Raw genomic sequence first — 26,539 nt, 5'->3', positions numbered from 1 at the left:
GGTTGGTATTTATCTTCAGTTTTCAGAGCTGTCATGTATCCTGCCCCTCCCCTCACTTGGGAGTTTTTATTCTCATTTTAAAGGGAACTTAGAGGAGGAATTGCTTGATGCTTTCTATAGCTCTGCCCTCTATCAAAAGGCCAGTTGTTTCTATTTTCAAAAGAATGGGAAATATTTATTCTCTACCCTGATGTCTGTGCGCTTGGTACTATTGTAATGGGCACTATGGTGGGGTGGGAGAAGAGGAACAAAGTAAATGAAAATGCATTTTATTTCTTTGTAAACTCTGCAATTCCCTTGGACCATTCTTAGAAGTGTATCTTCAAGGAGAAGTAGCTTCCTTTTCTCATTCTTCCCTGTCTCACTGTAGGTTTTCACTGGCATTTTCATGGCAGAAATGTGCCTAAAAATTATTGCACTTGATCCCTACAACTACTTTCGCCGAGGCTGGAACATTTTTGACAGCATCGTTGCTCTTCTGAGTTTTGTAGATGTGATGATCAATATAATTGTAGGAAAACAATGTCCGAGGGTTTTCCATTCCTTGAGAGTGGTAAGGCACTTACTGTTTTATTTTACTGAATACCTTAGCTACCAGGATTGACAAGTCTTGAGTGAGTTCAGTGGCTATTTTACATTAAACTTTAACTCATTTTACCTTAACCCAAGAATCAAAACTGTGCTCCTCCTCCCACCCAGGTTTTGCGTACTCTTGGGAGTCTCAGGAGGTCTTCTCCCCCTTGAACTCCCTACCTCTCCTGTGCTAAAATGATCCTTTAGGCAACCTGATAAAACATTGTGTCTTTTGGTGTCAAAATTCTGCTGTACGGTCTCTGTTAAGATCATTCAGCTCTGCTGTTGTAGCACAGCAGTAGCCATAGACATATGAGAAGAAGTGGGCATGAGTGTGTTCCATAGAACTTTATTTACGGACACAAAAATTTGAACTTCATACAATTTTCATGTGTGATGAAATAACTTTCTTTCAATTATTTTCCAATCATTAAAAAATGTAAAACATTCTTATCCCTCAGGCCGTACAAAAACAGGCAATGGGCTGGATTTGGCCCTTGGGCCAGAGTTTTTTATCGTTAGTGTATTAATATAGGATTCCAAAACATTCATTTTCTGCAATAAACATAGATGCTTAATTCCACCATCATGACTCCAAAGACTTTATCATTTAACAAAAATTGGAACAAAACATTCCCGTTTTTAAAACAAAGAGTAGATACAGGTATTATCATGGAACAGGGAGTTAATAACTATGTTTAGAATGGATTTAACTTTGAAAAGATTTTTAAAAGTCATAAATGCTGTGGTTTGGGAGTGTGTCATTTACTGTATAGCTGAGCAAATGGAATTTGTCTTTAACTGGTTTTTCTTCCACCTTTGTTTATTGTCTGCTTTTACAGCTGAGGGTCTTCAAGTTAGCCAAATCCTGGCCAACTTTAAACACACTGATTAAGATAATTGGCCACTCCGTTGGAGCTCTGGGAAACCTGACTGTGGTCCTGGCTATTGTGGTCTTTATTTTCTCAGTGGTTGGCATGCAGCTTTTTGGCTCTCAATTCAATTCTGTAAAGAGTAATAGAAGATCCTGCAACCCTGCAGTCCCATGTTTACGACGCTGGCACATGGGGGACTTTTACCATTCCTTTCTGGTGGTATTCCGCATCCTCTGTGGGGAATGGATTGAAAACATGTGGGAATGTATGCAAGAAACAAATCAAACACTGTGCATTGTCGTCTTTCTGTTGATCATGGTGATAGGGAAACTCGTGGTGAGTGTCTTAGATTTTTTTTAACATATGGACAAAATAAATGTATTAGCTTCTTTTGCAACACTTCACTAATTATTATTCTAAATCCAATATTATACATTTAATGCTATATTATATTAAAAATCTGCATTTCAATTTGACTTGATGAAATTATAAAAAGCATGAAACAAAACCTCTTTGTCACATAGTGCTCATCTTGACTGATGCCTCAATAGCTATTTTACTGCAGGTGATTATTCTAATTGTATTCACTTTGTCAGTGAATGGCTGAGGCAGGGGTTTGTCAATTTGGTCAATAAGTTGTAAAGGGACATCTAGTGAAAAAGGTTTCTTGTTCTTAAAAGAAGAAGGGATGAGTTAAAAAAAAATGGTCTTTTATTTTCTCTGGGGCTTTTTATGACTATGATTCCTGGTAGAACTATAAACATTACGCAAGCATGAGAAGAGCTAGCCTAAGACAAAGCCAGTACTGAGGAAGGTAGAGGGAAAAGGTGGAACAAACCTACTTTCATGTCATAATTGGTCCTCCTATTTTATTTTCAAACTTCTTAGGTTACATTTTCTTATGCTTAAGTTACCTTGAGTCTGTCACTTGCAGCTGGAAACATAGATATTAGCTAATTGGGTACCTATGAAGAGTATGAAAAGACTGGAGACACACAGGATACCTGAGCACAAGGTCTTCAGAATCAAGTTGGGGCTATCATGCAAATATACTGAACCATCCACGCACACATTGACTCTATCCTATGTACCTGATCGGCAACGTTAGGTAGACAGTAAGTGATACAAAGGTTCAGAAGAACAGAATATAACCAACGGGTGTGGGAAGGGAGAGTTAGCAAAGGATGTGTGGAAGATATAGTACGTGAGAAGGGTGTGACAGAGGCAAGGAGGACTGGGCAAACAGAGGAAAGCTTGAGCAAAGCTCCACAGATGGAGTTTGTGGTGAAGCTGCGGGAGAGTAACTAGACCACTCACAAGACCCCGCCCTCAAAGGCTGTATATTTTTGAGCTGGTGACAGCCACAAACAAAGGAGTTTGAGGAGGTGAAGATGATGAATTGGAGGGTGTGTAAATGTAAGCAAAAAAAAAAAAATAAACCCAAGTAGGACGCTGATGAGATGTTCTAAATTTAAAGCGATCCATGCTTCATCATCAACAGAAGAGTTACACATTCAATTCAAACCCCTCCAGTTCAGCCCCAATACTTTTCTGTGGTTCAGGCAACAGGACCTAAAGACCCTGTACAAAGCACATTATGTTTCAAACTGTGCCAACAGGGGAGGACCCCATGGCAGTATTAGACATCAGACCCATATCCATCCTAGCAAAACCAAGCTCACAATTCGACTGATCCTCAAGGAATATACTTTTTTATTTTTATTAATTAATTAATTAATTAATTTTTTGCCAATGGTCACACAGTTGTGCTTTACCCTAGCCAGGGTTTACAGCACGTGTTGCTTGTACGTGGACACATTGGTCTTGGCTGTTTGCACCCTTTCACTTCAATTTTTCTCTTGTCTTTTCTTGCTGACTTCCTCAATCTTGTCTCCTTTTACTCCTTTTATAGATGAACTTTCTCAAGAGACAGAGGACATAGAATGGGATGCCTGGGTGACTCAGTGGTTGAGCGTCTGCCTTTGGCTCAGATCATGATCCTGGGATCCTGGGATCAAGTCCCACATCAGGCTCCCCACAGAGATCCTGTTTCTCTCTCTGCCTATGTCTCTGCCTCTCTCTGTATGTCTCTCATGAATAAATAAATAAAATCTTTTTTAAAAAAAGGAGGACATAGAATCTAATTTGAGTTAGCTTGAGGTCTTGGGGAAAAGTTGTTCTGGAATCTTCTTCTATTTTTCCCTCTTCTAAACTTTCCATTCCCCTTGTGTGTCACCCCCCACCCCACCCCACCCTAGGTACTCAACCTCTTCATTGCCTTGCTGCTCAATTCCTTCAGTAATGAGGAGAGAGATGGAAACTTGGATGGAGAGTCCAAAAAAACCAAAGTCCAGTTAGCCCTGGATCGGTTCCACCGGGTTTTCTGCATTGTTATATATACTCTTGAGCATTTTTGTCACAAGTGGTGCAGGACTCAAAAGTCACCAAAGAGAACAAAGGTGACAGGAGGCCCTGCTGCCCAAAGCAAAGATATCATTCCGTTGGTCACAGAGATGAAAAGGGGCCCAGAGACTAGGGAGGAGCATGATCAGACGTGGTTGGCCCCACTTGCAGAGGAAGAGGATGGTTTTGAATCTTCTGGAGAAAACAATGCACAGCATATCACACAACCTGAGGCTGGAAAACAGGTAAGAAAGTTTATACATAAATGCAGAAGTCATACGAAACTAGAGCTGCCATGAGACACTGGTTGCCTGTCCTGTTCTGAGCACCATGTACCCTACCCTAAGCACCAAGCTGGGATAATAAGGTTATAGCATGTGGAGGCTGCCCTTCAGGACTCATGTGTACACCTCAGTGCTGGTTCTAATCATGGTCCTGCACATGTGGAAGTGGGAGATGGAAGAGGAGTCGAGAGGGGAGTGAGATCACAGTGGGTTGAGGCAATAAGGGAATCAAGTGACTTTGTGCCCTAATAGAAGTATAAAGTTTGGATTAGCTGAAAGGTGAGGAAAGTGACCTGAACAGCACAGAAAAGGAGACAGTAGTGGGAACAAACTTAGCCTCTAAAGGGACCAAAGGACGAGGAATGGTGGGAGATGAGGGCTGTCAGGGAATGGCAGGGTGGTGGACACCCCAAATGAACTACTACAGACTTCATTCTGTATGCAGCATGGTAGTCTGTATATTCCTGAATTTTCCACAATGGTTGTAACATATTGCATTCCCCCAGCAATAATTTGAATAATTCTAATGGGTTTGAGGTGGTGCCTTGTTGAGGTTTCAAGTTTTATTTCACTGTTAAATAATGATGTTGCATAATATATCTTCCTTGGTAAATTGTCTATTGCCCATTTTTATTGAGGGATTTCTTATGATTGAGGTGTTTTTATAACATATTTTGATACAAGTCCTTTGATATGTGCACTGCACATATTTTCTAACCGTGCCTCATCTTTCACTTTCTTAATGGTATCTTAATGAGCAGAAATTTTTAATTTTGGTGAAGTATAATTTATGAGTATTATTCCTATGGCTCATGTGTTTTGCTTCCGTTCTAAGAAATTTTTGTATAATCCAAAACTGCCGAAGTTTTCTCACATGTTTTCTTTGATAAGTTTACCTCTCAGGTTCAAGTCCATGATCCAATTCAATTTAATGACTAATCATTACAAATCAATGATTTGTGTCATCTTTTCCCCCATATATCTAAGTGATTCTAGTACCATATGTTGAAAAGACTGTTCTTATGCCACTGAATCAATTTGGTATCTTTGTCAAAATCAAATTGGCTATCATCTATCTATCTATCATCTGTCTATCAGGACTTTTTCTGGATTCTTAATTCTGTTTCATTGATCTATAGGTCTATTTTATACCAAGACCAGACTGTCTTGATTACTGTAGATTTATAATACGTTTTATATAATTTTATTGTTTATCAAATTTGTTTTGGCTATTGTAGGTCCTTTATATTTCCTTATGCATTTTATTTTATTTTTTTAAAAGATTTTATCTATTTATTCATGAGAGACACAGAGAGAGAGGCAGAGACACAGGCAGAGGGAGATGCAGGCTCCATGCAGGGAGCCCAATGTGGGACTTGATCCTGGGTCTCGGGATCATGCCCTGGGCCAAAGGCAGGCACTAAACTACTGAGCCACCCAGGGATCCCCTCCTTATGCATTTTAGAATCAGTGTGTTAACTTACCATAAAAAGGATTGTTAGGATTTTGTTTGGCATTGCACTGAATATTCTGTAAATAATTGGTATCTTCACAACATTGAGTCATCTGATTCATGAACATGTATTTTTCTCCACCTATTTAGATCTTCTTTATTTTTTTTTTTTAGTAATGTTTTGTATTTTTCAGTGTGTATAAGTCTTGACATTTTTGGTTACATTTATTCCTTAAGAAGTTAATATTTTTATACTATTATAAATGTAATTTTTAAAATTTCACTTTCCAAATTTTCTTTATAAGTACATAGAAATGAACGGGCTTCTGAATTTTTTAAAATTGTATTTATTTATTCATGAGAGACACAAAGAGAGGCAGAGACACAGGCAGAAGGAGAAGCAGGTTCCCTACAGAGAGCATGATGTGGGACTTGATCCCAGAACTCTGGGATCATGCCCTGAGCAGAAGGCAGATGCTCAACCACTGAGCCACCCAGGTGTCCTGGGCTTTTGTATTTTGACTTTGTATCCTGCAATGTTGGTAAACTGACTTATTAATTCCAGTAGCTTTTAAAAGATTATTTAGCATTTTCTACAAAAGTAATTATTTCATTTGTAAATAAAAATAGCTTTTTAAATAAATTTGTATGGTTTTTTTTTTTCTTGTCTTATTACATTAGTTAGGAACTTTGGTATAATGTTGAATAGGAATCGTAGGAGTATATTCCTTGCCTTGCACCTAATCTTAGGTAGAAACATTAAGTCTTTCCCCATTAAGTAAGATTTTAGTTGAGGAAGTTCCCTTTATTCCCAGTTTGCTAGGAGGTTTTATTTTTCTTTTAAATCATGAATGTATATTGATTTCTCTAAAATACATTTTCTAATCATATTATCCTAGCCATAAATAACATTTATTTTGAATATTAAATCACTTACATATTCCTTGGATTATCCCTATTCAGTCATGGTATATTAGCCTTTTATATATATTTGGATTCAACTTGCTAATATTTCATTAAAGATTTCGCATCCCTAGATTTTCCCTTAAAATGTGTCTGCCTTGTTTTGGTCTCGGGTTAATATGGGCCTCATTAAATGGGTCAAGAGGTCTTCTTTCTCTTCTGTTTCTTTTCTTCCCCCCCTAGCTTTATGAGATATATTTGGCATGTAACATTGTGTAAGTTTAAGGTATATAACATGTTGACTTGATATATTTATATATTATAATATGATTACCATCACAGCATTAGCTAACACCTCCATCATGTCACATAATTCTTATTATGGTAAGAATATTTAAGATTTACTCTCTTAGCAACTTTCAACTATATAACACAGTATTATTAACTATAATCACAATGCTGTGCATTATATCCTATGAACTTACTCATCTTCTTATCGAAAGTTTGTACTTTTTGATCAACATCTCCCTACTCTCCCCCTGCCTCCAGCTTCCGTCAACTACCATTCTACTCTGACTCTGCAGATTTGGGTTTTTCAGATTTCACACATAAATGATATCACATTGTACTTGTCTTTGTCTGACTAGTTTCATTTGAGTGTAATGTCTTCAGGGTCCATACAAATATTATCAATTATAATTGACCCATAACATTGTGTGGAAATTCTCAGTCATTGTTGTTTCAAATATTTGTTCTATTCTTTTTTCTCCTCTCCTTCTGGTATTCCTATTATATTTATGTTTGACACCTGTCGCTCCACAGGTCTAGAGTATTCTGTTCTGTTTCTTTTTTCCTCCATACTTTTTTTTCTTTTTGTTCTTCAGTTTTGGAGGTTTCTACTGAAACCTCTTAAGTAGAGATTCTTTCCTCAGCTGTGTTCTGTCTGCTAATAAGCCCATCAATGGCATTCTTCATTTCTGTTACAATGTGTTAGATCTCTAGCTTTTTTTTTTTTTTGTCCTTTCTTAGAATTTCCATCTCTGCTTATATTGTGTTCTTGCATGCTGTCTACTTCATCCTTCGAGCCCTGAGTATTTTAATCATAGTTATTTTAAATTCCTGGTCTGACAATTTCAACAATTTTACCGCATTGAATGTGGTTCCAATGCTTGCTCTGTCTCTTCAAACTTTATTTTTTGCCTTTTAATATACCTTCTAATTTTTTCTTTAGAGTCAGACATGGTGTACTGGGTAAATGGAAATATTCTAAATAGGTCTTTATTAATGTGTTGGTGAAGTGTGAGGGGAATGAAGAAGCTCTGCGGTCCTATGAGTAGATCTCAGGCTTTTAGAGAGCTTGTGCTTCTGGACTGTGAACAGTGCATGTCAGTGTGGCTAGTGAGAGCTGGAGTTGGGTATCTGCCTCCCTCCAGGTGGAAATCTAGAGCTGGCTAGAATTGAGTATTTCCCACACCCCAGGTCAGTCAGGTCCTAATAAAACCCCAGCAGTTTAGACTCTGGTTAACTAGTTTCTCTTGAGGGAAGGCCTTGTGAAGAACAAGACGTGTTTGCATGTTTCAGAATGATTCTTTTTACTCTCCCCCGATGGAAGCAAATGTTTTTTTTTTTTTTTTTTCTCCCAAACTCACTGTGAGAACCTGGTAAAGCTCGAAGAGGTAAAACGCACAAAATTATGGGGACTCCTGTTGCCTGGGACCCTCAAGTTTTTATCTCTTACACTTGTTCTCACTGAGCCTCCCCTAGTTTGTTGATAATAGTTCAGGTTTTCTTACTCTGGGACTGATTCCCACAAAGGTTTGTTCTTCTAGGTTTCTGCTTTGCCAAGTTGTGATTCTCTGTAGTAGGCTGTCTTTCCCTTCAATTTGGGGGGCAGCAGTTTTCCCTGGACCTCGCTTCTCTTACGGTTGTAAGAAGAGTTACTGTTTTTCAAGTTCGTTTAGCTTTGCACATGTTGGGCTGGAGTGGAGACCTCCAGGCTTCTTAACATGTCAGATCAGAAACTGGAATTCTCTGTGGGAAGTTTTAAATTATAAATTCAGTCTGTTTTCTTGTTACAGAGATTACAGGGCTATTCAGATTTTCTCTTTCTTCTTGAGCCTATTTTGGTAGTTTTTGTATTTCTAGGAATAGGTTTATTTATTGAAGCTTCTAAATAACTGTTGACGTACAGTTATTTGTAGTATTTCTTTGGAATCATTTTGGTTTCTGTAAGGTTGATAGCAATGTTTCCTCTTTTATTCTTGATTTTAGTAATTTGATCTTTCATTTTCTCTTGGTAAATCTTGTTAAAGTTTTGTCGATTTTCTTGATCATTTAAAATAATCAGCTTTTGATTTTGTTGATCCTATTGTTTTATTAATCTCTGCTCATATACTTACCATATCCTTATTTCTTTTTTTGAATTTCATGTTCTCTTTCTCTCCCCGTGCCTTCACATGGAAGTTTAGGTTATTGATTTGAGACTTTTTTTCAATTGTAGGTATTTATAGCTATAAATTTCCCTCTAAGTGCTACTTTATCTGCATGCATCCAACAAATTTTGGCATATTATATTTTTGTTTTTTATCTCAAAGTCTTTTCTAATTTCTTTTGTGATTTATTCTTTGACTTGTTGGTCATTTAAGAATGTTTTACTTAATTTCCTCCTGTTTGTGAGTTTTTAAAATATCTTTTTGTACTTCTAATTTTATTTCATTATGATCAGAGAACACATTCTGTACAGTTTCAATACACATATGCGTATTCTGCTCTTTGAAGTTGAAGGTTCTGCAGGTGTCTGTTAGGTATAATTGACAGATAATGTTGTTCAAGCCTTCTATTTCTATCTTCTACTTAGTTGTGTTCATTTTTAAAAATGGGTTATTGAAGCCTCCAACTATTATTGTTGAGTTATCTATTTCTCCCTTCAATTCTGTCAGTTTTTCCTTCCGTATATTTTGTGGCTCTTGTGTTAGGTGCATATATGTTTATAAATGTTTTATCTTTCTGATATATTTATGTTTTTGTCAATGTCCCTCTTTATCTCTAGTAAATTTTTTTGTTTCAAGGTCTATTTTATCTAGGGCACCTCGGTGGCTCAGTCAGTTAAGTGTCCAACTCTTGATTTCAGCTCAGGTCATGATCTCAGGGTCATGAGATTGAGTCTTGTCTCAGGCTCCGTGCTGGGTATGGAGCCTGCTTAAGATTCTCTCTCTCTCTCTCTCTCCACCCCTCCCACCTCCCATGCTAATAAGCTCTCTCAAAAGAGGAAAAAAACAAGCAAAAAACTGCAAAGTCTATTTTTTTCTGACATTAATATAGTCACTACAGTTTTATTATGGTTTCTGCTTGTATGATAGCTTCTTCCACTCTTTTACTTTCAAACTGTATCTTTAAATCTAAAATGTGTCTCTTGTAGTCAGTACATAATTGGATCTTGTTTTCTTATCTAGTCTGACAGTTTCTGCCTTTTTGTTAGATTGCTTAACCCATTCACATTTAATCTAATTTTTGGTCTAGTTTATCTACTTCTAGTATTTTACTTTTTGTTTTTATGCATTTCATTTGTTTTTATTCCTCTTTTCATCCTTTATTGCCTTACTTTGCATTATTTGAATATTTTCTAATATAACATCTTAATTCCTTTAATGATTTTTCACAATATTTCTTGGATTATTTTCTTATTGATTGCTCTAGGGCCTGTCACATACATTTAACTTATCAGAATTGGTGTCTGGTAAGTTAACTTAATTCTAGTGAGATACAGAAACATTACTCATGTATAGTTCTATTTCCTCTCCCATGTTTTTGTACTATTTTTTATTACACATATTACTTCCATATATGTTAAAAACCCAACAATACATTTTTATCATTGCTTCATATAAGTTTACTAGTGAAGCTGAGAAAAGAAAGCAAGTATATATTGATAGAGTTTATTTTATTAATCTTCTTATTTACCATTTCCAGCTCTCCATTTGTTTCTGTGAATCTGAGTTACCTTCAGGTGTCATTTCCTTACTACAGTTCAACTTTGCTCCCATTCATCTTTTTGGTGCTGTTATTACCACATTTATTTTATTTTTATATGTTACATGTCCAACAATACATTAATTTTAAACTGTTTTAGACAACTTCTTTTGAAATCAAGTATAGAGAAGAAAGGAAAAGAAATATGAGTTTTTCTCATCTTTACAGATTTACCTTTACCTGGGCTCTTTGCTTTTTTGTGTGGACTTTATTACCATTTAGGATCACTTACTTTCAGAGGGATCTTCTTGGGTATTTTTTGTAAGGTGGGTCAGCTAGCAAAGAATTTTCTGTTTTTGTTTATGTGCTATTTTATTTCACCTTCATTTTTGAAAGACAGTTTTTCTGGGTAATAAAATCTTAGTTCACATTTGTTTTTTAATTTCAACAGTCATGGTATATCATTCCACTGCTTTCTAGTCTCCATTATTTCTAATAAGAAGTCAGTTGTTGGGGTACCTGGCTGATTCAGTTGGTAGAGCACATGACCTGTAACCTCAGGGTCATGAGTTCAAGATCCATGTTGAGCATGGAGCCTACTTAGAAAGGAAGAAAAAGTCAGTTGTTAAATTTGTTGGGAATCCCCTTGTATGTGATGAGCAACTTTGTTCTTGCTACTTTCAATATTTCCTCTGTCTTTGGCTTTCAGCATTTTTGCTATGATTATATCTAGGTTTGGATCCTTTTGTGTTTATCTTACTGTGAGTTTTATGAGCTCCTTAGAGGTGTAAATGAATAATTCCAGTCAGATTTAAGCCATTATTCTGGTTTCCTTTCTCTCTCCTTTCTTTCTGGTTGGTATGCTTAATGGAGTTTTACATTCCTTTGTGTTTCCTTTAAGTTTTCTGTCTTCTTTCCTGTGCTCTTTGGATTGCATAATCTCTACTGATCCCTCTTCAAGTTCACTGATTCTTTCTTCACTTAGTGAATTTTTCATTACAGTTATTACACATTTCAATTCCAGAATTTTTAAAAAAATTTTTATTTATGATAGTCACACACACACACACACAGAGAGAGAGAGAGAGAGAGAGAGAGAGAGAGGCAGAGACATAGGCAGAGGGAGAAGCAGGCTCCATGCACCGGCAGCCTGACGTGGGATTCGATCCCGGGTCTCCAGGATAGCGCCCTGGGCCAAAGGCAGGTGCTAAACCGCTGCACTACCCAGGGATCCCTTATTTGTTTTTTTTTAAAATAACTTATCTCTTCATTGATATTCTGTATTTGATTATGCATTGTCATCATAGCATCCTTTATTTATTAAATATATTTTTAAAATTCTTTGAACATATTTAAAATGGCTGATTTGCACTCTTTGTTTTTTAACTCTGGCATCCAGGCCCTTTCACAATTTATCTTGCCTGCCTTCTTCCTATGTGTGGGTCGTACTTCCTGGGTTTGTCCCATGTTTAATCATTTTTGTTTAAAATTGGACATTTTACCTAATGTATTGTAGCAGATCTGGAATGGATTCCCTTTTCTACTCTCTGGGGCTTATTTGGTGACTTGACTAGACTATTCTAGTGAAGTCTATTCCCTCCTCCCCCATATCCCCCCTTGCCACACACACACAAATGTGAAATCTTTGGTGTTACTACTCAGAGGGCAACCCTTGGATTTGTAGACAGTCACAGCAGGATGACAGTTATTTTAGCAGGGCTCTCTTTGACTATCTCTTTCCATGATCTCTCTGTTAATCTGTCTGCCTTATTTGGTATCACACCCAGATTTTAGGCTGAACTAATTGCTGGCTAATTGCTCTATTGTTTTTGACAATACCACAGGGCATTAATTCCTCCACAGTCTGATCTAATTAATTTCAAGGAGGGATACTTATAAAGCCAGTCTTTGAGATTTGTTTTGACCCCAGGGAGATTCTTCTTAGCTGTCTCTTTCCATGGTTCTCTGTGGTAAACTTGCTGACCTGTGGTTTAATTTGTTAGTTTTAATGAAGAAGAGTGACCAGTCTCTTCTTATTTGCTTACCATCAAAATCTCCAGTGTTTTCAAGAATATCCTTAAGCTTCAACTCCCCTACATTATTCCGGATAAAGTCAGTTCTTTGAGGAGAGCGTTCAGAGTTCTTGTTTCTTTCTTTCTTTCTTTCTTTCTTTCTTTCTTTCTTTCTTTCTTTCTTTCTTTCTTTTTTTTTTTTTAAATTTTTTAGAGTTCTTGTTTCTTATGGAATGCCTCCTACCAAACGGAAAATCTCTTAGTACTGATCCAAGTACTTGGAAGGACAGTAGCCTCTCATCTTCTCAGCTTCCTTCTTTCTGCATGGAATCTCTTCCCCTTAAACAAACTGGATTGAGGATGATCAGAACCCCAGGATTCTTAAGCTGCTGAATCTGGAATAGAGTCTCTATCCTATGAATAGAGGCTGGATTGAAAAAGAGAGCCCAATTTCTTGGCCATATTCACTAGGAATGTAGCTTCTTCAACTTAGAGTTGGAGATGATAAGAAAAACTGGTCATCTACACCTCCTGTTAAGATACATATCCCTTGATTGGGGGCTGAGGGTAGAGGGAGCCCCATCTTCCTGATCATAGCCTCCTAGAGTAGGACTTCCATCAAACTGAGCTGGAAGGTGGGGAGAGAGAGGGAAGATCATGGCTCAGTTGCCATGGACTCCTGATACTATTACTGAATTCTGAAGATTTTTTGAATAAATGTTTCTTTATTTGCTGTATGCCTTAGGACAATTTCTAAAGACTTTAAATGATGTTTTAAAAATATTTTTCACCACTTATGCTTATTTCTCTGGAGATCATGTCCATGGAGCTCCTTATACTGCCATCTAGGAAGTGAAAATCTGCATATCTTTTTCATTAAATTCTAAACTTACTTATTTTAATGACACTTTAGATTATTATATTAATTTCATTTTTTCCTCAAGTAAATTCACCTGGTAGTTAATTTTTATGGCTACTGATTTTGTTTGTTTTCTCCTATATTTTGGAGGGTTAGTTTAAATTTCAACTTTAGTGAGAGGATCTGTCACTGTCTTTGCAGTCTAAGTTCTATGATATCTTTAATCAACCTTCTTAGGGCAACCATTGCAGAACCAAATCTTACACTGACAATTTGGGATTCTTGTCTAACAGTGACACAAAGTATATTTCAGATCCAGTGGGGACCTTTACCCAGATCCTATTTCTGAGGCTGTACCTCCGTCTGCTTCCTAGATATGCAGCTGTGTATAATTATAATTCCAAGCATTAGCCATAACTCGTTTTGGCTTTCTTTCTTAAGTGCAAGAACTCAGCCCAGTCCACAGTTTCAAGCCTTGGACATAGCTGTGATTCTCTTCCTCACATGGGACACTTTTAGTCACCATTACCTGCTACATGCTTTAAATGGTCACCATTTCATATTTCTGTTCTGTGTCTGTTCTGTAGCCATATTTACTTGTTTTTCGTGTGTGTGTGTGTGTGTGAGTGTGTGTGTGTGTTTGTAATATATCAATGCATGTATTCAAATGGGAGAATTGTTCTTAAATCATGACTTTACTGTGTCATAGTCACAGGAATACTCACACAGATTTTAGGATGAAACCCTCACCTAAGGCATGACTTCTCATGTCTGTCTTGAATATACCTGCAGGTCATCAGACAAAATTTATTTTTTATTTTTTAAAAGTAATATATTTTCATTTTTCTCTTATATCTTTTTCTATTTCACTAAGCCAACTTTCTGTACCCCAAAGAATAAAAAAAAATCCAAATTAGTCTTCTATCATTTTTGTTCATCTATTTTTAAAGTTATTTTTTTTAAGATTTATTTATTTATTTATTCATGATAGATGTAGAGAGAGAAGGAGAGAGGCAGAGACACAGGAGGACAGAGAAGCAGACTCCACACCAGGAGCCCGACGCGGGACTCGATCCCAGGACTCCAGGATCGCGCCCTGGGCCAAAGGCAGGCGCCAAACCGCTGAGCCACCCAGGGATCCCCTTGTTCATCTATTTTTATATCAGTATATAAAATCATTATGGTTTTTATCTTTACCATATTCTGGCATTATGTTATATTTTCAGGGATAACTAATTATACTAGTACCATTTATTAAGTAATTTATCATTTAGTCATTGAAGTGAAAGGATACAGTAAGTTTCACCTCTGAATTATTAGGCAAATTTTGTAGAAAACCATATTGTTTGATTATATGACTTTTGAGTAAGTTTGGTAATCTGTTTCCTTTAGTAGTTTTCCCAGAATTATTTTATGTTGAGATTCTCCAGGAGCAGTTTTAAAAAGTAAAAAGAAAAAGAGTAATAATGTCACAATTCAAAATTGTTTTATCTCAAGTGAGAAGCCCAAGAGGCATATTAATTCTACTCTGGGCTTTTCAGTGTCAGGCCTTTGAATTCCATCAGGAGACCAAGAAGTCCACCAGCCCAGGAGCTCAAAGTGTGGAAATTGACGTGTTCTCTGAGGATGACATATGTTTGTCAAAACAAGATCCCCAAAAGGTAATTTTCCCAGGGTGTTCCAGAAGGAACATATAGCTTATCCATACACATTCTCCAAGATAGCCATTATGGCTATCAAGATTAAAGTATCAGGATAAATGCAGAGCAAAGTGCCAGAATCAGATCTTAATCAAAGGCCAAGTTTTCTTAACCTCTCCACTATCACATTTGGGACATGATAATTCCATCTTGTGCTTGGCTATTCTGTCTGTTGTAGGATATTTAGCAGCATCCATGGCATCTATCCACTAGATGTTTATAGTATCCCACAATTGTGAGATAAAAAGTGTCCTTAGACATTGTCAACATGTCTCTTGAGGGCAAAATCAACAAGAACCACTAGTCTAGACCTATAATTCCAGGAATTGAGAGAGCTAAAAACTAGTCTCAGTAAATTAACCTTCATTTCATCACCCAGCCTCCTTATTTGGAGTTAGGTAGTATATCAGAGGTATGATTTGTAGGGAGGAAAAGGCTGAGATACCATGTCTTTATATATCTCACCTTTTCTCAGCCAGGGGAGAACAGTTAGAGAATTCTCTCCTAAAGTCAGGCTAGTCAGAGAATTTAAAAAATCACCAAATGAGAGGGACACTTTCTAGATACACCTATACCTAGAATCCTTTGCCTAGCTAGCTTCATTCCTAAAAAGTCATACAATAAGGTATTAGGTGCTACCATGGTGAGAGACCGTCTTGGTAAATATTTCCCCTTTTCCTTTGTTCTGATGTGCAGAAGTCTGATACTGCCAGTGTGTTCTCAGAATGTAGCACCATTGATCCACAGGATCCCTTTGGGCGGGTAACTGAAATGGTTCTCAAAAAAGAACCAGAGCGATGTTTTCCCAAAGGTAAGTGGAAGTATTTCTGCATTCAGTTTACAGAATATTTGGATGAGATTCTGTTATTCTTTGAAGCTCTGTGATTTGATAGATTCCTTCTTTCTATTTCTGTTGGAGGCAGAGGTAAGGAGAGGGCATCCGTAGATTCTTAGGGCTATTATCAGACCCAGGCAAAGGAGATTTCAGGAAATTCTTGATTTTAGGTGGGTTCAACTAACATAGTCTAACAACCAGGGTAGAAACTCTAGAAAACTTTCCTGGAAATCCCACTGGGCCAATATGTTTGCCCCCAGTACATCCATTGTCAGGATATAGTTGAGATGATAGACCAAAGGAACATGACCATAAGTCCAGGGTTGAATGGAGACCTGCCAGACCCTCAACACATCCCCCAAGATTTTTCTCTGGAAGAAGGACAATACTGTAGTTAGGAGCTTTGGCTCTGGAGCCAGACTGCCTGATTTCAATTCTGGCCTCTTCATTTACTAGCTGTATGACTTGTTCAATTTACTTAGCCTCTCTGTGCCTCATTTATAAAATGGCTATGATAGTATCTACTGTAAAGGATTATTTTGCTATTAAATGAGTGAATGTAGGGGATCCCTGGGTGGCGCAGCAGTTTGGCGCCTGCCTTTGGCCCAGGGCGTGATCCTGGAGACCTGGGATCGAATCCCACGTTGGGCTCCCGGTGCATGGAGCCTGCTTATCCCTCTGCCTATGTCTCTGCCTCTCTCTCTCTCTCTCTCTGTGACTATCATAAAAAAAAAAATTAAAAAAAATAAATGAGTGAATGTAAATCACCTAGAAGAATATCTGGTACACAATAAGCAATCAATAAAGTGTATATAGTGGTTCCTTCCTATCTGCCTTTATTATCTCCTATATTCATTGTGGGAAATTTATTTGTGTCTGTTTCTCTTGTAAGGTCCTTAAAAATAAAGGCAGTGACTTAATCAATAACGTATCTCTAGTGTAAGAATGGAATCTTGCCCAGATTATGGGCTCAACAAATATAGGTAGATAGATGATAAATAGATAGATGATAGATAGATGATAGATAGATAGATAGATAGATAGATAGATAGATAGATACTTAAATGAATGAAGGAATCTAAAATTAAAAATTTCTCCATAAGTTTGACATTAGACTTGTCTCAGAACAGACACTAAGAATGAGTTTCAAACTTATTCCAGATTGTTTAGCAGTCCCCAGACTGCCCATAGGGGTAGAGGTCAGGTTAGAGATAGATGACAGTTAGTTATCCTGACTTACATTTGGACTGTGCTTGAGGTGTGTACAGGATGTCAACAGTGAAGTTAGAGAAGAAAAGTTGGTTTCTAGAAGAAGGGAGGAATGGCATAAAAGAATAAAAGCCTTTTCGGAAGATTAACCTATTGATGTTCTGAACGATGGAGGAGGGCAGGGTCAGACTAAGGAGACCTCATAGTAGTTTAGGAAGATGATGAGGAAAGGAATGGAATGTTATAATCACCATGAAATTAACATCCATGGAACTTGGAGGATGGGTGGAGGAGACAAGGTGAGAAGGGTGATGTGATTCAAGCTGAAGGCTGGTGTGTGTTGAGGTCAAATGCTCAGCTATGTGTAAACACCTTGACAATTGATCAGATTCTTCCATGTGTGGTTTGAGTAGTTCACAGAGCCTGTTCCCATCCTTACCTCTTCCCTTCAGTCCTTAGGGCACTGCTTACTGTTGCAAAAGAAATTGCTGCACAACAAACAGCCATGAAGCCTCAGTGGCACACAATAATAAACATGCCTCTACATGACTCCACTCATCTAGGCTGGTTATTTCTGCTTATTTTGGCTGGCTTTATTCATATGAATGGTAATGACTGGGAGTCCACCAGTCTGGCCTGGGCTTAACTGGGCCCCTGGGCATAACTGGGCCCCGTCTTCTGTACCACATGTCCATCCCCCTTCTCCTGAAACCAATGGGCTGGCCCAAATATTCCTTTCTTATGGAAATGGTGCCAGAGAGCAAGTGGAAACATGCAAGACCTCTCAAGGCTAAAGCTCAGAACTGGTATGTGTGATTCCAACTCTACTTGATTGGCCAAATCAAGTCACATGGCTGAGCCCAGATTCAAGGGGTTGGAATACAACTCTACCTCTTCAGTGGGAAGAATTGTAAAGCTAACGGACATGCACAGGGGAGGGGTGAAGAGTTAGGGTTATTAATGCAGCTCATTACAGACACTAATGATAGTGCTACTGCCCATTCCTTGCAGGCCTGGGTCACTGCTTCCCATGCTGTTCCATGAACAAGAGAAAGTCCCCCTGGATCATTTGGTGGAACCTGCGGAAAACCTGCTACCAAATAGTGAAACACAGCTGGTTTGAGAGCTTTATTATCTTTGTGATTCTGCTGAGCAGTGGGGCACTGGTAAATTGTCACAGTCTTGTGGGGACATTGTGGGCCAGGTGGCTGGGCTACATTCTGACATGGGGCTGTTAATGCGGGGAGACCAGGTGGAAGTAGGATCTCTGCTACTGGTCCCCCTTGAGGCAGGATTTTGCACAACTTCTGGAGTCCTGCTCCAACTAGGAAGTCCCAACCCAATGAAAATTTACTTATAGGGAGTCATGACTCAAATCAGCACTTTAAAGTGGCTCCTGGAGTCTAGCCCTTAATCCCATGCCTGTCTCTCATTCCTGAAGAATTTCTAGACATTTTCACTGTATCTTAAATGTTTCTTACTCTAGACAGCAATGTTCCTACCTCTCTTTTCTGGAAAACCATAATGCTGCTTTCCTAAAGGTAGAACATTAGAGGGAGAAGGCTACAGGGAGATTGGATTAGGATGTAATAAGTTGTCGGCATTTTCCATTTTCCATTGGTCATGGCCCCTTGAGAGAAGAGTCAAATAGATACTGCTTTATGCACAGAGCAGATCCTTCCAGGTCAAGGTGTAGTGTGTCCCAGTGAGGTTTGGAAATAATTCCAAATCCATGCCTCCATAGTCTATAGTCCTAAACTCCTTCCTTCTCTCTCCTCACCTTTTGGTCCTTGCCCTCTATTAGCCTCCCCTACTTGAGTTATAGCTTTAGCTATAGCTATAACTATAACTAGCTATTAGTAGCTCTTATCATCTACATGTTTCTCTCTCATTCTCTCCCTCCCTCCTCTTGTATCTTATATTCCCTTAAAATGGCCATAATATAGAACTAAACTATTTGTTGCATAAGTAAATGGCACTTAGGTTCCCCTTTTTGATTTAGAGTCACAGAACATTTCATAGTAAGTTGCTAACAATTAGAAGGTACAAGGAAATGTCTTGCTTCTTCACCATTACCTTCCTGGTTAGTGCTTTACATCTGTGTGATCTCTAGGTGAAAGGAGATGAGCACACACTGGGGCCCACCAGAGCCTATGATCAGCACACATCTCCATTTATATACTTAATGCACTGTAAATTATTTCTCAAGCAAAAAAAAAAAAAAAGTAAATTTCTCTAAACCATTGCAGAGAACTCTCTTAATTAATTTTTATTGCTAATCCTTGGTCTAGGAGTCCCTGTAGTCTACTAGTACTTACATTTTCACTGGCTATTTACTCTTATTCAAGTAATAGGATTCTTTAACTTATTCCACAAATGATAATAGGTGTCTACCAAACCATGGGCTAGTCAGTGGGAAAGCATGGTGTTGTCAGATGGTCAGGGACATGTGGTACCATCCTCCTTGGTCTCATACGGCTTCTGATGAGGCAAGTGTAGGTTGAGCAGAGCAAGACTGAACACACAATGTAGAGGGTTCTACGAGAAGGAGTCAGGTCCTGTTTCACTTAACTTATTTGTAGACAAATGGAGACAAGAAAGATCTAGTCCCTTGCCACTGTATGTGGTATATGGATCAGCAGTCTAAATGCTTGTTAGAAATGCAGTCTTGGACCTGCCCTAGACCCACAGAACTTAAGTGCTTTGGGACTCTAATTAGAGTTTGGGAAGCTCTGGTCCAGGCAACTGGGTAATAACGGGAGCTTTCTGGACGAGGAAATGGTCTCATTATAATGTGGGAGACTCCAAAGTTCAGTTGCCAATATTAGCCTACTCTTCAGTTGAGCAAACTCAGATCTGCTGAGACAGCTTGTTGCTCAGCCTCCAAGGTGAGAGAGGAAATGAACTTCCAATACAATTCAGATTTGTCTCTCTTCAAGGCACACAGACAAGTCCCTACCTTCCAGGAGTGTGGAGTCTAGTAGGAAAGACAGATGCGGTTCAAGCAATTATAGACCAGGGCCATATGATACAGTCAAAGAAGCAGTGGATGACATAGGGGCCATGTAGAACAGGCACCTAATTGTCTTGGTGGAAGAAGGAAATTTCCAAAGAAAATATCAAGCAAACTGAGGAGGTGGAGTGTTTTCTCCAATCAAGAGCCCACTTGGGAGTTAGAAGTTAGACTGTTTTATTATTTTGCATTTATTTTCCCTAGGGCCATGAGGCTATAGGATTACCTTCGTACCCAACAGCAGGACCAATTTCTTTCTTGCGTTCAGTTTTTGCCCAAATGTCTTGACAGGTTCAGTACCAGGGACCCTTATATTCTTCTTTTTTCATTTTCAGTAACTCTGTAAAGGCCAAAGGACAGCTTCTACCCTAGTTATATAGATCCCAAAGAACCACATACACACTTAAGATGAGGGGAATGTTTGTATGTACAATGAAAAAGGGACTCTCCAGAAGATAGGATGTCTCACTTTCATGATCACATTCAACATGTATTTAATATTCAAAGTAATCTACACTGGAAGCTCTAGCCCAGAGCTTCCTCAACTTTTGCATGTCCTGGTACACAAAAAATGGGCACATACATCGGGAGCACTGTGGTAAGGCTATTTGTTGTAGATCATTGGCCTCAGGGTTGGCAGAATCTAGAGTGTGGACTAAGGTGTTTAGCATTAAGGTGTGATGAGCAATGGAGAGCCACTGAATAGAGCCAATAAGGTAACTAGGAGGATAAAAGAGATGGAATGTGCCACTAGGTGGTTCTGGAAAAGTTGGCAAGATATTGTTGGCAAGAGTTGAAAGGATCAGGAAGACAAGGAAATTATGTGATCTGTTAGTAGGAAGATATCTTCGTATTTCAGAGGTCAATGATGAGAGCCTAGGGAGCTATTGTGGCAATAGAAGTCTAGAAATAGAATATTCTTTCTTCCAGTTTTACTTACTCAATGAATTGATTCCACTGGGAAATTTCATTCTTAATACCTTTTGAGCAAAACCTTATCACCAAAAGAGATGTTAGTCTATTCAAATAAGGAAGAAAAACTGAAAAGTAAGGCAGCAAGTAATTCTAAGCAAATGTTCAACCTGGCCTATGGCTATGCTTTATCATTTCAGGTATTTGAAGATATTTACCTTGAGGAACGACCCAATATCCGAGATTTACTTAATTGTACTGACCATATTTTCACATACATTTTTATCCTGGAGATGGGTCTAAAATGGGTGGCCTTTGGATTTGGGAAGTATTTCACCAGTGTCTGGTGCTGGCTCGATTTCATCATTGTGATTGTAAGTTTACCATCTCTGTGTTCCATGCAGGCAGGGGTTGAGGTAGGGGAGGGGGAAATATCATAAGGGAGCTGCTTTTCCTGTGTGCCTTGTTTGGGTACCTCTCCAAAAATTTTTTTTCTTCACAGTACTTGTAAGTAGTTGTCATTTATCCATCAGTATCCCTGCTTGTTCTGCACCTCATTCCTCACACTGCACGTCATATTCTCACTACCCTAATGCTTTCCATGATGCATTCATCCACCACTTATATCTGATGTATACCTAGAATAACTTTGAGCATCCCACTCTTCTCCTTCCAACTTTCTATTTTCTCTTGAGATTTCTGGTCAGCAGCCAACGGACTAGGCTGGTCTCCATCTTGATTGTCAAGCAACATAAGAGGAATATTCACATACATTCTTTCATTTAATCCACACAACAGTGTTCTGAGTTAAGCAGAGTTACACGTCACATACCACATTACAAATAAGGAAACTTGAAGCTCAGATGGTCAGCAACTTGTTTCAAATAAAGCTGAGATTCACACCTTGGCCTGTGTGATGCTAAGGCTAATAAGAGTACATCACATTCATCGAGTGTTCTCTCTGTGCCAGGAATTTTGCCATAGGCTTCATAAGCATTCTTTCTTTTAGTTATCACAACCACTCCATATGATAGGTACTATTATTTTTTCTCATATATACAGGGAGAAACTAAGTCACAGAGAGGTTAAGAAACATGTAAAGATTGGCTAGCTAGAAGTGGTGGACATGAAACTCAAACTCAGTAAGCCTCACTGTGAAGCCCTGGATTTTAACATCTATATCCTTTGTATCAGGTGCTAATTAGTTAGACTTTGTCCCTGCTATTTAAAAAGTAGACATGACAAATGCATAAGCATAAGCCATGTGGTCAACATACTGACTGGAGAACCATAATGTTGATGTTGTTGGTGGACACGAGGAGGCACGTGGTTCAGACATTTTAGAAAGGTATCAGTGCCATGGGAGCTCCAACAGGAATAATAAAAAAGAATAAAAATATCCACATGTCTGTCAACTCTATCATTTTCCAGGGTGGAAATCACTTTGCACCTGTTATCTTATAGTATAGTGAAGAACCCATAACACAGTGGACAGATGATAGGTATCTCCATTCTAGGGACCTGTGGTCCACTGACCTAAACTCAGGAAACTGATTCTAAAGTTAACTTGTCTGCTATCTTTCTGTGTATCCTTAGGTAAAGTACTTCCTTCTTTTGACAAGTCCACCTTAATAAAAAATTAGAGTGTTGGCTACAAATTGCCCAAATTAGAACAGAGACAAATGGAAGACATAAATCTAACAATAGCCATTTAAAACATCAAAACAGTAGTTCAACACCATACTGTCAAAAAAGGGCACCAGGCCCAGATCGTTTTACAGGCAAGTTTTACAAAACCTTCAAGGAGTAGTGCTATATACTGAATGTTTGCATCCCCTAAAATTCATATGTTGAAACCTAACCCCCAGTGTGTTCATATTTTGAGGTGGTACCTTTGGGAGGTGATTAGGTTATGAAGGCAGAGCCCTCACGAATGGGACTAGCCGTGTTATAAAAGAGACCCCACAGAGCTTCCTCACCCCTTCTGTCATGTGAAGACATAAGGAGAAGAAAACTGGCTATGAGCCAGGATGTGATCTCTCATCAGACATTGATTCTGCTAGCACCTTGATCTTGGACTACACAGTCTCTAGACTGTGAGAAATGAATTTCTGTTGTTTATAAGCAACCCAGGCTATTATATTCTGTTATAGCAGCCTGCAATAATCAGTTAACCCCAACCTTATCGAATTGTTACAAAAAAATTTAAAAAGGAAGCTTGCAAGCTTTATTTGATGAGGCAAGTATAATTTTGATAACAAAATGAATGGAATAAAAATGAGTAGAATAAGAAAAGAAATAATCTTATAATTATTTATCTTTATAAATCCCAGAGAAAGCACTTGATAAGTATGGTTCACGATTACTGTTAGCATTAGTATCATATAGACCAAGGTGTAAATCTCAATTCCACCTGAAACAAGTTGCTAATCCTCTGAGCTTCAGCTTTCCTTTTCTATTACATGGTACATGATCTATAATACTTAAATCAGAACATTATTGTGCAGATTAAATAAGAGAATATATGTGAATAATACTTTAAAACATTTTAAAAAATTTAGAGAGAGTGTGAGTGGGGACAGGAGGTGGGGCAGAAGGAGAGGGAGAGAGAGAGAAAATCCTAAGCATACTCTACACTTAGTGCAGAACCCATCATGGGTCTTGATCTCACAACCCTGAGATCATGACCTAAGCCAAAGTCAAGAGTCAGATGATCAACCAACTGAGCCACCAAGCACCCCATGAATAGTCCTTTTATGTTGCTTGTTAATCAACATTATATAAAATGATCTTTATTGGGGATCCCTGGGTGGCGCAGCGGTTTGGCGCCTGCCTTTGATCCAGGGCGCGATCCTGGAGACCGGGAATCGAATCCCACGTCGGGCTCCCAGTGCATGGAGCCTGCTTGTTCCTCTGCCTGTGTCTCTGCCTCTCTCTCTCTCTCTCTGTCTATCATAAATAAATAAATAAATCTTAAAAAAAATAAATCTAAAAAAAAATGATCTTTATTGTTTTGAAGTAGAAAAATATAAACGCAGCCACAAAAAATAAACCTAAATTCAACTATATCAAAATGTAAAACTTTTGGTGTTTTATTTCATAGAATTGTAATTACAAAGACAGGCTAGAGCCTGGAGACAGTATTTGCCATATGCATAACAGAAAATTATTTTCTATAGTATATAAAAACTCTCTACAGATCAATAAGAAAAAGACAACTCAGTATAAGAATGGGAGAAGGATGTAAACAGGTAATTCACATAAGGAATGCTAAGTTACTAATAAATATATGAAGAAATACACACTAGCCTTATTACCAGTTAGCATAGAAGTCCATATTAAAATGAGAGGCTTTGTGTTATTCATCAGAATGCCAAAAATTTTTAAGTTGAGTAATCTCCAATATTGAGAAAGATGTAAGAAAATGGAATTTCTAATCACTGCTAACAACTTAATAGGTACAGTTATTTTAGGGAAGATCTTGCATTATTAAGTAAAATTAAAAGTGAACCCAATTTGTTATCCAGAAATACCACTTCTAATTATACATTTTTGGAAAACTTTTGTGTATGTATGCAGGAAAAATGCATACATCTGTCCAGTTTGTTGGACAGCAAAGAAATGGAAATAACCCAGATATTCACCAAGGGGGAATGGATCCATAAAATATGAATATTTTTATGCTGTAATATTTTATAACAGTTAAAAGGAACTAGCCACAAGAATGTGTATATCAGAATGGTGAATGTCAAAAGAGTAGAAAGTAGTAAATGCAAGTTAGAAAAAAAAAGATAAAACCAGCAGAAAACTTCCCACCTTTAGAATACTGTATGTAGCGTGGGTAAGAATGTGGCTATTTTTATGTCTGCAAGCCTCATCAATGCTTCCCAGTTTGGTGGAACACAGATTGGGGATAAGGTTCCAGGTGAAAAGGTGTACAGTGTCCTTCTAGGGATGCTTCTTCCCCACCCAGCATAACAGTTATTTGGTAAAGCCAGAGGAACTGCTAAATTGCCCCATCCTTTTCCCTCTGGCTAAGAACAAGGTAGGAGTATTTGTGGAAAACCTGCAGATCTAACTCTCCCAACAGACAATGTGATTACAAACAAGAGAACAAACAGAAAGCCTATTTTAGGAGACCTTTATACTTAAAAGCATTTTGAATTGATGGTGATTTTTTTTAATTTAAAAATTTTGTTATCCTGCCATATTGACTCACTTAATCTCTCTCAATTTGGTAGTATTTTACTACTACAATGAATTGGTAGGGGAATGATGCTAGACAATAGTGGACTCTGATACCAGCATAGTCAGTCATATAATTCACTTCCTATCCTGCTGAGCTGCCCCTCTTCCAAGTTGAATCTCTGAAGGCTCTGCATGATCAGTACGAATGACTGGAATCTGCAAATAGTGGTCTTCAACTCAAACTTACTGTATTTGTTGAGTTTCAATTCAGCGTATTCCCCAAAAAGGAGTCATATGAGGGAAGGGAAATATTAGCAAACAATTTATTATTTCGTTGTAACTTATTATATCATTTAAAACTCACAGAAAAGTTGCAAGAAATAGTGTAAAGAACCCCCTATACTCTTTCCACAGATTCACCAATTAATAACATTTCACCCCATCTGCTTTGTTATTTTCTCTCTGTTTTTCATTGGAGAGAACTGCTTAGGTTGCAGGCACTACATCCCTTTATCCCTAAACATTCTAGTGTGTATTTTCTAAGAAAAAGGATATTGTCTCACACAGTCACAGCACAATGATCAAAGTTAGGAAATTTAACATGACTCAATAGTAAAAATATCCATTTTCAAATTTTGTCAGTTGTTTCAACAAGGTCCTTTATGATTAATTCTTTCTATCCATCCACCCTGGTCTTCCCTCACCTCCCCTTAATCCAGGATTCAGTTCAGAACCCCAAGTGACATATCATTGTCATATCCCTTTGGTTTCCTTTAACTTACAACTATTTCTCAGCTTTTCTTTGTCTTTCATTAAACAGATAATGTAAATGCGTTGTCCTCACCTTTATGGGCTGTAGCTTTGGCAATCTCGGAGAAAAATAGCTTCTTCATTGGCCTTCCCACTTCCAGCAGGGGCTGGTTGCTTTCTGTTTCTGAATAATCCACTGGTCACCCTGTGTCTGCCTCTCAGAATGAGGGCTACCAGCCCCCAACTGGCTTCTCTGGAAACCAAGTCAGGTATATTATCTGTGGCTTCTCTTCCCACCAGGTCTCTGTGACCAGTCTCATTGACTTAAAGAGCTTGAAGTCCTTTCGGACCCTACGAGCACTGAGGCCCTTGCGAGCATTGTCCCAGTTCCAAGGAATGAAGGTACATTCTTCAGGCAGATGGGAGGAAGGTCAGCTGTCAGGGAGAGGTGGAAAAGCCAATTGCTCTTCTTTGGCTGGGCTTCCTTTAAATTGCCAGGCTCTTCCTGAGCTCCTTCTCATCTAGTCCACTGCTTAGAATCTGAGAGATGGAGAAAAATTTAAGGTATAGCATCCATTCTGTGGTAGCCAAGATGAGCTCT

At 38.2% G+C, this 26,539-nt stretch overlaps 1 protein-coding gene across 5 annotated transcripts in view; it reads left to right on the top strand.

Annotated features, from left to right (window-relative positions):
* SCN11A (sodium voltage-gated channel alpha subunit 11) overlaps positions 1-26,539 on the top strand; it is an 87,925-nt gene that overhangs the window by 38,584 nt on the left and 22,802 nt on the right. For 3 of the 5 annotated variants that reach the window (XM_072726495.1, XM_072726498.1, XM_026000987.2), the window contains exons 14-21: positions 371-553; positions 1,416-1,784; positions 3,707-4,096; positions 14,873-14,992; positions 15,728-15,842; positions 18,087-18,241; positions 21,201-21,374; positions 26,239-26,340. In XM_072726495.1, the coding sequence (XP_072582596.1) occupies positions 371-553; positions 1,416-1,784; positions 3,707-4,096; positions 14,873-14,992; positions 15,728-15,842; positions 18,087-18,241; positions 21,201-21,374; positions 26,239-26,340 (1,608 nt within the window). The remainder of the gene's footprint in view (positions 1-370; positions 554-1,415; positions 1,785-3,706; positions 4,097-14,872; positions 14,993-15,727; positions 15,843-18,086; positions 18,242-21,200; positions 21,375-26,238; positions 26,341-26,539) is intronic. The other 2 variants (XM_072726497.1, XM_072726496.1) reach the window with 1 other exon arrangement.

The sequence above is a fragment of the Vulpes vulpes genome, chromosome 11, assembly GCF_048418805.1.
Source record: "Vulpes vulpes isolate BD-2025 chromosome 11, VulVul3, whole genome shotgun sequence".
Lineage (NCBI taxonomy): Eukaryota > Metazoa > Chordata > Mammalia > Carnivora > Canidae > Vulpes > Vulpes vulpes.
The sequence above is the reverse complement of the archived record's forward strand: the minus strand, read 5'-3'. Positions and strand labels throughout refer to the sequence as shown.